This window comes from Vigna unguiculata, chromosome 11, assembly GCF_004118075.2.
Source record: "Vigna unguiculata cultivar IT97K-499-35 chromosome 11, ASM411807v1, whole genome shotgun sequence".
Lineage (NCBI taxonomy): Eukaryota > Viridiplantae > Streptophyta > Magnoliopsida > Fabales > Fabaceae > Vigna > Vigna unguiculata.
In genome coordinates this window covers 2,806,738-2,818,479 of record NC_040289.1, presented here as the reverse complement: position 1 = coordinate 2,818,479, position 11,742 = coordinate 2,806,738, and the positions used below count along the sequence as shown (strand labels likewise).

At 34.7% G+C, this 11,742-nt stretch overlaps 2 protein-coding genes across 2 annotated transcripts; one reads left to right on the top strand and one right to left on the bottom strand.

Moving 5' to 3' along the window:
• The first annotated feature begins 328 nt into the window (after window positions 1-328).
• LOC114168884 (putative disease resistance RPP13-like protein 1) lies at window positions 329-4,955 on the top strand. The gene has a single exon (XM_028053854.1). The coding sequence runs from the start codon at window positions 602-604 to the stop codon at window positions 4,274-4,276; it is 3,675 nt and encodes a 1,224-aa protein (XP_027909655.1). The 5' UTR covers window positions 329-601; the 3' UTR covers window positions 4,277-4,955.
• Window positions 4,956-4,961: 6 nt separating this feature from the next.
• On the bottom strand, window positions 4,962-9,560 carry LOC114168885 (probable serine/threonine-protein kinase PBL26). Its single transcript, XM_028053855.1, has 9 exons — window positions 9,270-9,560; window positions 8,680-8,795; window positions 8,349-8,443; window positions 7,803-7,951; window positions 6,825-7,469; window positions 6,562-6,710; window positions 6,084-6,299; window positions 5,569-5,718; window positions 4,962-5,296 (listed from the first exon to the last, which is right to left on the bottom strand). The coding sequence occupies exons 1-9, from the start codon at window positions 9,454-9,456 to the stop codon at window positions 4,979-4,981; spliced, it is 2,025 nt and encodes a 674-aa protein (XP_027909656.1). The 5' UTR covers window positions 9,457-9,560; the 3' UTR covers window positions 4,962-4,978.
• Between the last annotated feature and the right edge of the window lie 2,182 nt (window positions 9,561-11,742).

Here is an 11,742-nt window from a genome sequence, read left to right as displayed (position 1 = left end):
TCAGAGGCAATTGATTATTAATCCCTCAAATTCATTCATAATTCTTAACTGTACTTCAATTTTACACCCAAACATGTTTCAGTGATGGAGTGTTAATTAATGGACTGATGATTGAAACCAACAAAGGGGATTGAAAGTTAACGGGGTGATTAGCAATATGGTTACTGCTACATTCTTAATCAAACTCACTTAGGAACACCATAGGAATGTCAAAAAGAAAACAAAAAGAAAATTATCAAAAAAATATAGCAATGTCAAAAAACCAAAAAACAAAGAAGAATTAGGGGTATGTCTGGAACTTGTTTTGTCATGGCTCAGAATTATGTAAGTTGAGGAATCCCTCGGTTGTTTTTTTAGTTAGCCACCAAAATTGACTAAATGCATCAAAGTTGCTAGAAATTTCATTAATGTAATTAAAGCAATGACAGCAAAATTTATTGTCTGAGTAGTTCAGACTGAACCCACATTGCGATGTCTTGAAATAATGAATGTCAACTGTTCTCTGTCTGCATTAACTCGTAGCCATTCACTCATATAATTAAGTTGCACTTCCGATTCAGAGTCCTTTATTCTCTTTGATTCGGTCACTACCTTTCTAACCATGCCAGTGATAGAAACACTTGGTGGTGCTCTCTTTGGTGCTGTTCTTCAGGTGCTGCTTGACAGGCTTGATTCTCGTCAAGTTCTGGACTACTTTCGTAGAAGAAAGCTCGATGAGAAACTGCTGAAGAAGTTGAAGAGGAAGCTGGTATCCATTAATGCTGTGGTTGATAATGCAGAAAAAAACCAGTTCAGAACAGCATATATGAAAGCATGGCTTGATGAGGTCAGAGACGTGTTGCTTGATACAGAGGATCTGATGGATGAAATACACTATGAATTCTCCAGATATGGATTGGAAGCTGAATCCCAGAGCAGTTCTAGTAAGGTATGTATTTTTGAATCTAGGATTAAAGAGGTCCTTGAGGACCTAGAATCTCTACTAAACCAAAAGGATGATCTGGGTTTGAAAAATGCTAGCAGGGTAGGGGTTGGATTAGGGTTGAGTAGTAATGTGTCACAAAAATTGCCATCAACATCTTTGGTGGTTGAAAATACTATTTATGGAAGAGATGATGAAAAAGAAATGATCCTCAAATGGATGACTTCAGACACTGAAAAGCATAGTCAACTATCTATACTTTCTGTTGTGGGCATGGGTGGGCTTGGTAAAACAACACTTGCTCAACATGTGTACAATGACTCAAGGATAGAGGGTAAATTTTCTATCAAAGGTTGGGTTTGTGTTTCAGATGAATTTGATGTGTTGATGGTGACAAAAGCAATTGTTGGGGTACTGACTAAATCAAAAGATGATAGTGTAGACCTAGAAATGGTTCAAGGAAGATTGAAAGAAAAACTGACAGGAAGAAAGTTTCTTGTCGTTCTGGATGATGTTTGGAACGAAGATCGAGACCAATGGAAAGCTTTGCAAACTCCTCTTAATTATGGGGCTAAGGGAAGTAAAATTCTTGTCACCACACGCAGTAACAAAGTTGCTTCTATCGTGCAATCAAATAAAGTACATGAACTGAAGCAGTTAGGTGGAGATCATAGCTGGAAAGTATTTGCTAAACACGCATTCCAAGATGATAATCCCCAGATTAATGCTGAGGTGAAAGAGATTGGTACAAAGATAGTTGAAAAGTGCAGAGGATTGCCTCTAGCCTTGGAAACAGTTGGATGTCTTTTACGCTCAAAGTCTTCGGTTGCAGAATGGAAAAGTGTATTGTCAAGCGAGATATGGGACTTCCCTGAAGAAGATAGCAAAATCATCCCTGCTTTATTGTTGAGTTATTACCATCTTCCTTCTCATCTCAAGAGATGTTTCTCTTACTGTGCCATGTTTCCTAAAGATCATGAATTTGACAAGAAGAATTTAATTCAGTTATGGATGGCTGAAAATTTTCTTCCACGCTCTGAACAGAGTAAGTCTCAGGAAGAAGTTGGCGAACACTATTTCAATGTTCTATTATCAAGGTGCTTCTTTCAACAATCCAGCGGAGGCTTGAAATCATGTTTTGTCATGCACGACCTTCTTAATGATTTGGCAAAATATATTTCTGGTGACATCTGTTTCAGGTTTGGAGTTGATAGAGCAAAGAGAACATTGAAGGAAACACGCCACATTTCATTTGTTATTGATGACTACGGAGTATCATGTAATGAGTACGAGAATTTATATGATGCAAAAAGGCTACGGACATTTTTGCCTGTAACTAGGATATCTTATTGGTCTTGGTATTGTGAGACTTTGACGCTTGAGTTGATATTTAAGTTGAAGTGCTTACACGTTTTATCTTTTTGTGGTTGTGTTAACCTTAAAGAGGTACCTGAAACTATAGGCGATCTAATGCATCTCCGGTTTTTAGACCTTTCAAATACTGGAATTCAAAAACTGCCCAACACAATGTGTTCACTATGTGACTTACAAACATTGAAGTTGAACAGTTGTGTGAATTTGAAGGAGTTGCCCTGTAATTTTCATAAACTCACCAATTTGCGTTGTCTTGAGCTTATTAAAAACAGTCTGACAAAGATGCCAATGCATATAGGAAAACTGAAGAATCTTGAAATATTCATGATGAGTCCATTCAATGTTGGCAAAAGTAGTGAACTGTGTATCCATCAGTTAGGAGAACTCAGTCTTCACGGAGATCTAGTAATTAAGGATCTGCAGAATACTGTGAATCCCATGGATGCATTGGCAGCAGATTTGAAGAGCAAAACATGTCTGGTACGGCTAGATTTGAACTGGGATTTGGAGCGGAACCTTGACAATTTCATGAAAGAAAAAGAAATACTTGAGAATCTCCAACCTTCCAAACATTTGAAGGAGTTGTCAATCAGTGACTATGGTGGCATACAATTTCCACATTGGTTATCTGATAATTCATTATCGAATCTAGTGTCCTTAAGCTTGATTAATTGTAAACATTGTCTGTTGTTGCCTTCCCTCGAATTCTTGACATTTCTTAGGCACCTGACAATTAGTGGGCATGATTGGATAGGGACGATAGATGCTGATTTTTACAGGAATAGTTGTTCTGCATTTGCATCCTTGGAAACGTTGAGCTTTGCTGATATGAAGGAATGGGAAGAATGGCAATGCACGACGGGTGATTTTCCAAGTCTTCAGAGTCTTTCTGTAACTAATTGTCCCAAGCTGAAAGGGCACTTGCCAGAACAACTTTCCCATTTAAAGAAACTAATTATTGAGGACTGCAAAAAACTTGTGACTGTTGCTCCCAGGACCCTTGAAATTTGTGAATTACACCTGCGAGACTGTGGAAAATTGCAAATTGATTATAATCCAACTACATTGAAAATGCTCCGGATTGGAGGTGACAACATGGAGGCATCATTACTTGAAAGGCTTGGCCATATCATATCACATACTTCTCTTGAATCCTTCACCATTTTTTCTTGTCCGAATATGAATATTCCTATTAACCATTGCTTTGATTTCCTTGAAAAATTGCATATTTGTGGTGGTTGTGACTCTATGACGAACTTTCCTCTAGATTTTTTCCCAAGATTATCTGAGATTGATTTATCAGAGTGTCCTAACCTACAGATGATAACACAGAGGCACCCTCTTAACCATTTGAAGATTCTGCGCATTGGAAAGTGCTCTAGATTTGAATATTTTCCCAATGAAGGATTATTTGCCCGGCAGCTAGAGAGCTTTTATATCATAGGATTGGAGAATTTGAAATCATTGCCTAAACACATGTCTGACCTCCTTCCATCTCTTAATCTTCTGTATATAAATGATTGTCCAGAAGTGGAGGTTTCCGACGGATATTTGCCATCAAATCTAGATGAAATGTGTCTCTTCAATTGCTCCAAACTTATTGTCTCACTAAAGGGTCCTTGGGGAACCAACCCTTCCCTAAAATCCTTGTCCATTGGCAAAGTGGATGAGGATTGTTTTCCAGGTGAAGGTTTGCTCCCACTCTCTATTACTAATCTAGAGATATATGATTGTCCAAATCTTAAGAAACTGGATTACAGGGGTCTCTGTCACCTCTCCTCTCTCGAGAAATTGTTTCTTTACAAGTGTCCTATACTCCAATGCTTGCCAGAGGAGGGTCTGCCCAAATCCATTTCAAAACTCAGAGTTGAAGGTTGTCCGTTGCTCAAAAAGCGCTGCAAGAAACAAGAAGGTGAAGATTGGGAAAAGATTGCTCACATTAAATACATAATTGTTGACAGAGAACGAGTAAACATATAAGACAAAACACATGTTGGAAATTACCAATGCACCAATTCTCATGTGCCTATTGTCGTCAGGTTCCAGCTCCAGTCTTTGAAATTTAGTGCAAATATTTTAATATCTATTAGATCACTTTCATCATGCATCAACTCATCGTCTTTTTAGTGTTCTGTTTTACGTACAAGAATTTCAATTTTCGATATTCCCTTTTGTAGTTGAATAACGATGCTTATACTTGGTTAAATATTCACGTTAAAATCAAAAGAATTCTTAAATCATTTAGATTGATTGATTTAAATTGAAGTCACATGTTCTTTGATATTGTAAAAAGTTACGGACAATTATGTTGTGGTTTTTCGTGTTCAATGATCATTTGCTAAGTGGTAGTTTTTTTTTCTTCTGTATATTTGATTCCTCTCGTTGGGTCTACCCCAACCAATTTGCTAGAATACAGTTTACATGTCTTTTGTTAGATTTCCTAAATTCCTATTTGTAACGGCACTCACTCTTTATAGCTGAGAATCTTATCATAATGTTGGAATTCAACACCATTTCCCTTGATACAAAATATATCTGAGAGCAGGAAACAAAATTTCTTTTATGGACCGAAGCAACAAGACATCATTTATAGTGAGAAGAGAAGACATTTAAATTTACTTATACAATGGATAGTCTATCTTATTATTATCTTATGAACAACTCAAACAAGACCATAATGGTTTAAAGTATCCCACCTTGTTCATTTGCCCTTTTACCCTTTTTCTCATTATTGGACAAATCATCTATAGGAGATTCACTCAGCCCTGTGAACATGCTTGATGTACTTGAAGTGCTTCCTAGTGGAGGAGATGGTGGTGGTCTGAAGCCCATAGAAGCATATGCATAGTTGCTAGCATCTTCACCTTCCATCTCCTGAGAGGTATCTGAGATAAGCAAATCTGACATATCATAGGATGAATCTGACTGTGCTGGAGAGCAGTCTCTTAGTACAACACTGCATGTGTTTCCTTCCCGTATATGAGTTAAGGCATTCACCACCTGCAAACACATATTTACAACATGTCAGATACTATGATATCTGTACTCGTCCAATTAACATGCGGATATAAAAAATACTCGTATCCGTCGGGTATCCATTTATAATATCCATTGCTTATCTATTGCGGATTTTATTTACAGATACCCGTGGAACGGGTTTTTTGACATCCCTAAGAAGAACTATAAAATGTCTCTAAGAATGTTGAAAGTGTCAAAAGAGTGTCCAATAGCATCATATATACCCTCAAAGAAACTCACTGGTTTAGACTTACTGTGTCCATTGATAATCGCCTCTGAGAATCCCTGCTGAGGCATTTTTCTGCTAGACGAATCATCCAGAAAAGCTGATGGCAATCATGATTATCCAACATCCGTTCATCAATTAGATCTGGATAGTTCCTTTCTTTAAGTAGTGGCCTTGCCTGAAAGAAAGCAAGAGGATTAATAATTGAAAAGAACTTGTACATTGGAATGATGTAAGGAAATGCCAAGTCAAATTGTAACAAGGTATGAAAAAATTTATTTTACCGAGTTTGAAATCATCAATTCTCGTATTACTGTTTGTTAGCAATAGCATCTCAATTCTAAAGAAGAACATAACAGACATGCACACAAATACAAGATTTAACGAGGTTTGCCAAATGTCTTTGAAATCAGAGATACTGTTTTTGTTATTTGTAACAATAAGGTTACCTAGTTTTATTTTATCATAAAAGAAAACTCTTATATATATAAAATAGGATATATTCATTAAAAACTTTAAGTACTGTTTTACTTAAACTTTTACCCATCCCACAAGACTTTTTTCGCCAAGACGTTTGTCTGCAGTCCTCATTCCAGTTATTAGCTGAAGAAGAACCACACCGAAAGCATATACATCTGTCTTGGTTGACATTTTTCCTGATTCTGCATATTCTGGTGCCAAATACCCTATAGTTCCAACAATATCTGTGGAGTATAAGGAGTCCATTTGTTCAGTTCTAGCCAGACCAAAATCTCCAAGCTGATAAATGTGTAAACGTTCCATTACTCAATGTTGCAGAAGCAATAATATATTAAACAATTTATGGAAGGATCCAAATGTATATACTTGTCATAAAACTATGGTTCATAACTAAGTTTCTCACGAAGAAGTTTCATAATAGAATTCTATACAAGAAATGTGAAGCATCAATACAAGTTCTCTAAGTTTGCATACCATATATGCTTAAAGTTGGTGAGTCTAAGCTCTTTTCTATATTCTCTAAAGCTATGTGGTTTATTACCATTGCTTCATAATCATGTGTAACAAGGATGTTGCTAGGCCTCATATCTCGGTGTATTATATTGTTCTGATGCAAGTACAATAAGCCTTTTGCAGCTCCAATTGCTACTTTGATCCTTTCTTCCCAAGTAAGAGGCCTACGTGAGTGTTCTGCATTATTTTAGTTTTAGTTAGCATTTCAATTTCTGATAATCATATCAAAACATTTACTCATTTTCATTCTTCATATAGTAGTATCTATTTCTGAAATCAATTTTCTCTTACGTGATAAATGTTGGTCAAGAGAGCCATTGCAAATGAATTCATACACAAGAAGCCTGTTATTTCCTTCTGAACAAGATCCACGCAGCATGACCACATTCTCATGTATAGCTCTGCTGAGTGCATTGACCTCAGATTTGAACTCCTTCTCTCCTTGGAGGCTTGCACACTTATGTTGCTTAACAGCTATCCTTAGTCCTCCATGCAGCATTCCTTTGAAGACAGAACCAAATCCACCTTCTGACAAATAGTTTTTTGGTGAAAAACCTCGTGTAGCTTCATGCAGCTCCGCGTATGTGAATTCTTTCATCACTTCAAATTTTGGTCTTCTGTTCTTGCATACTGAGCAAACAGAGTTTTTGAACTGCTCAACTAATTGATATGCTTCATGGTTGTCGCTATGTTCTGCTGGTGTTGCTGGGTGATACTCTTCAGTATGATTAGTCTTTTGAGTATCAGTAATGGGTAGTAGGCAATACCCTCTTGCCATGTCTTGTTCTCTATTTTCAGGGATTTGTTTTATTTGAGAATAAAAAAGTTGGGGTTGGGGGCAACCACCCTTTGCAAGTGTAGGAAATGAAGAACTGGTATTGGAGCAGGAATTTGTTAGTTGCCGTATTCTTGAGGGAGATTTAGAATTAGGACCTGCTTTCACACACCATTGCATCAATTTTTCAATATCCTTGAATTCTCCTTAAATGATTTGAATGGATGGACACACTAAAAAGGAAACAATATTTTATATCTTTTCACCTTCATAAATGAGTCTTGTCTTGAAGATTTAGAAAATTGCAGATTTGATAAAAAGGGAAGTAACTCCTTTGATTTTTGGTCATTGAATTGAATATGTTATCATGATTTGATTAAAATATGGGTCAGGGATGATGACTACAATTAATTCACACATCTAACACATCTTGCATTTCTTACATATTGGAAATCAAGAATACTAAGATAAGCTATATAGATTAAGTTCCTTACATGTAACACATCTTGCATTTCCATTGCTTCTATCACACAGATGTGTTTCCCTTGGCCCTCTCAGGTGTTGCACAGAGTTGTCACGTTTCATTATTAGCAAAGAACAAAAGAGACTCTGCTTGAATTCCTTCTTATATTTCTTCATCTGTCTGCACATCAACCAATTCAGACACAACAAGGAATCTTGAACATGCTTTTATGTTTTTGTGACATCTTACAATTTGTATGAAGCACTAAAACATGATCACATTTATGCCACAAAAACAATTATACAAAAACTTGAGCTGTTTAGGGATGATATTTCTATGGTTATTATGACCCCAGCAGCATAAAATAAATAGCCTTTATGGAACACAAGAAACAATTTCTTCTGAAAGTAACAAGATGGTGAAGATTCACATACAACCATGAACTCCTTTTGTGGTAAGTGTAATTTTTATTTATGTAAGAAGGTTAAGAACAAGAGGCCTTTATTCTCCATATTCTTAGATTTGATATAAAGAAAATTGAAAACAGAAAATAGAAAGTTGAAAGAATATGACTAACCTATCAAGTATCACTGATGTTGCCTCCAAACGGATAGCAGCATTTACAGCAACCTCTGGTAATTTACCCTGCAGAACTTCTATCCGGAATTGGATCTGAGTAGTTTCGTTCATAAATGGATTCTATTAGACAATATATCTATGTCTAGACAACCAAATTATTAAATAACAAATGTAGTAGAATTTATACTGAATTTCTTTTTGTGATATAAAAAATTGACCTTGACATCATTTTCAAGGAACCTATTCCATAATTCATATACAATATGATGAAGATGATGGATTTTATCAGCTACATGGATTGCTGTTATAAAGACAAGTTATAATCTAACCCTGTCTGCTTCACACTGCTCAGAAATTTCCCTTATGCTTGCATTATTAAGAAGCTCTTCTTTCTTCTTAGCAACTTCTTCCTCAACAATTTTGTGATCAGTCTCAAATAATCCACCTGAAGACAAGAAAGGCATTACATAAGAAATTTATGAGAAGCACCAAAGTACTATATCTATAATCTTAATTACCTCTCAAGACTAAACTATGTGAAGAAAAAAGTTAGTACAAGAAAAGGGATAGCCAACATAATTAAAGAAAACAAGAACTTATCAGAATTCAAGCTCAAAACTATCTTTTCTTGTTATACATGGCACAAACAAAGGTTATGGTACATCTTGTACAGTAATTATTCCTATATCATAGTTAAGTTCCTCCTTCTGATGTGTGTGATATCACCAAGGTTTTAAATGGTGGTTTTGATTTCGCTGTGATTCTTGAGGTTGCAGGAAATTGCAGATAAATACAACTGATTTGACCACAACAGTAGTCACAAAGACCCCAAAAGCTTGATGTTTTTTGCGGAAATCACAGTCATGAATTGTTTCTTATATGAAAACACAATGAAAAGAACAAAGAATGTGACACTCACGCAATTTTGCATGTGCAATGAAGGGAAGCCTAGTTGGACTATAAGCTTGGCGAAGAATTACAAGAAGTGTAAGCTTGTCTCCACGACCAAGTGAAAATCCCTGCATCACCACTTTTATGGCACTTGTGTTGAAGTCTCTTGATGCATAGTGGATCACCACAATACTCAGTGATTCTTCAGACATCATCTACGTGCACTCTTGTTTGAGTTCTTCACAACTTTCAGTTCAATATGTTGCTTCAAAGTTTAGACAGACACATAGGTTTTCAGTGCTGCAATTTGTTACTTCGTCTGTGTTTCAAGAAAATTGATATCATATAATCAGAATCTAAGAGCAACCAGTTGCTAAGAATTGGACAGGTATGAAGATTCAATGGAATGAACTATAGTGAGAGAAAAGTAAGGAACATTAAGAGATTCAAGAATAAGTTATGTGTCAAAGGCCAGAAACAAGGGACAAAATTTGGATTTAGAAAGAAAACAAATATGAATGAACTCTCAAAATCAGAACAATGTCAGTGACCAGTAATGCTTACTTTGAATGATACTGAATCCAGGAGTGCGCATTGGAATGCTCATCAACCTTTAGAAGTTTCGTGGAGAAAGAGGACTTATATCAACAATTTTAATGAGTATTTTTCACAAAAAATTATATTTATATTGTTTTGTCACACTTTTTACAACAGTATTGTTTCTATCTCTGTTTATCATAGTGACATTTTTGTTCTTTCGTGCTTCTTTCTCCTTTATTCTCTTTCTTTTATTGTATAAGTATTCTAAAAAATTTAATAAATATGATTTCATCTTGGATTATTTTGTGATATATATATATATATATATATATATATATGTGTGTGTGTGTGTGTGTGTGGGTGTGTGGGGTATTTATATGTTCTTTTATAGTTTTTGTTAGAATATTAAAGCGACCAACTTAACAAGGGTTGGGAATAGTTTAAGTGTAAGTCCCACAGGGTGAGTCAAAGTCTCACATCGAGTAAAAAAAGACAAAATTAAACATTATATAAAGAAAAAAAAGGCTATTTGACACCATTTGACAACTTGTATAAAGGTAAAATAGTCTTAACAAAAGTTAACTTTTCTATTTTTAGAGGAAAGAGAAAGTAAATAGTTACGAGGGGTAGTGTGTTAAAAAAAAAATAATGGTGTCAAAATACCAGTGTCCATATATAAAAGCAAAGATCCATAATTTCGTTGTTTTTTATATTGGGTTAAAAGTGGTTTCAAATATATATAATCAGAGTCTCTTAATGACCAATTAGTATACCCATATATGTTCTTTTCTAGTTTTTGTTAAAATATTAAAAAAATAATTCTTAAAGCGAGGAACTTAAAAAGTTTATACTCTTAAACAAGTTTGTTACAATCAAAACATATAGAATTAATTTTAAGTAACCTAAAGTTTTCTTGAATCATACTAATACGTAGAATTAATGAGAAAAAACTAATAGTAAAACACCATCTTTGTGGTTCAAAATATAAAAACTAAACTAAGATGGTAGATATGTGATCGATCAAGTTGAAAGCCAGTGAATAATCGGGTTGAGTTAGTGATTAAATTGGAAATTCATTTTTTATCAACCCAATTTGACCTCATACATCTAGGATATTGCTTCGTCCACCCCCACAATTACTGATGTATTTTTATGGTAATAGGAAAAGACTCAAACACCCACCACTACTGCACCATATCACTCTTGTTATTGTCGTCGTCGTCGATTCTGTCATCACTGTCTTTGCAAAGGAAGAAGAAGAGTAGAGAACACTCCAAGAGAAAATGCAGACAATAACTCGTTCTGAAAAGTTCTTTCCGAAACATGTTTTCATATATTTTGAAAAATTCTTTTCTGAACAATTTCATGTGGAGGTGTTTTGGAAAACTCATTCCGGAAGATGTTATATATTTTGAAATTATTTTCCAAAAGTCTTAAGAAAAACATGTTTTAGAATACATTTGATGGATTTTGGAAATTTTATTTCAAAAAAATTCCTTTCCAAAAATCTGATTTCGAAAATTTTGTTCGAAAAATATTTTTCTGAAAAATTTCGAGAACATATATTCTAGAAGTCATATTTTTAAAAGCTAGAATGGTATTTTAAAAATTTAGTAGATGAGGGAAGAAATTGTGGGCATGTAGAAAGTAAAAGCCTAGAAAATCTGATTTGGTTGACCAAATTGGACTATTTTATTTTATTTTTGTTAGATGTTTTCATGTATTTCCCCTTTGAACTTATTTAAGGAGTTGTGTTCATTTCTACTTTATTTAAGTATTTGTGTAATTATTAAAACTTTATGTTTAACATTAGTTGTTTCACCACAATGTTTTGAACTTTTAATTATGAAACATAATATCTTAAGTTTTAGGTGTTATTTCAAATACTAAATATTACAATAAAAGAATTAAATTGTGTTGACTACATATCAAATTAGATCAACCGCATATAATATGTTTTT

Coding starts and splice junctions, on each gene's coding strand:
- LOC114168885 (XM_028053855.1), bottom strand. CDS start 9,456: ATGATGTCTGAAGAATCACTGAGTATTGTGGTGATCCACTATGCATCA. Junction 7,952..8,348: donor ACATCAGTGATACTTGATAG/GTTAGTCATATT, acceptor GTTGATGTGCAG/ACAGATGAAGAAATATAAGA. Junction 7,470..7,802: donor AAATGCAAGATGTGTTACAT/GTAAGGAACTTA, acceptor GGTGTGTGAAAG/CAGGTCCTAATTCTAAATCT.
- LOC114168884 (XM_028053854.1), top strand. CDS start 602: ATGCCAGTGATAGAAACACTTGGTGGTGCTCTCTTTGGTGCTGTTCTT.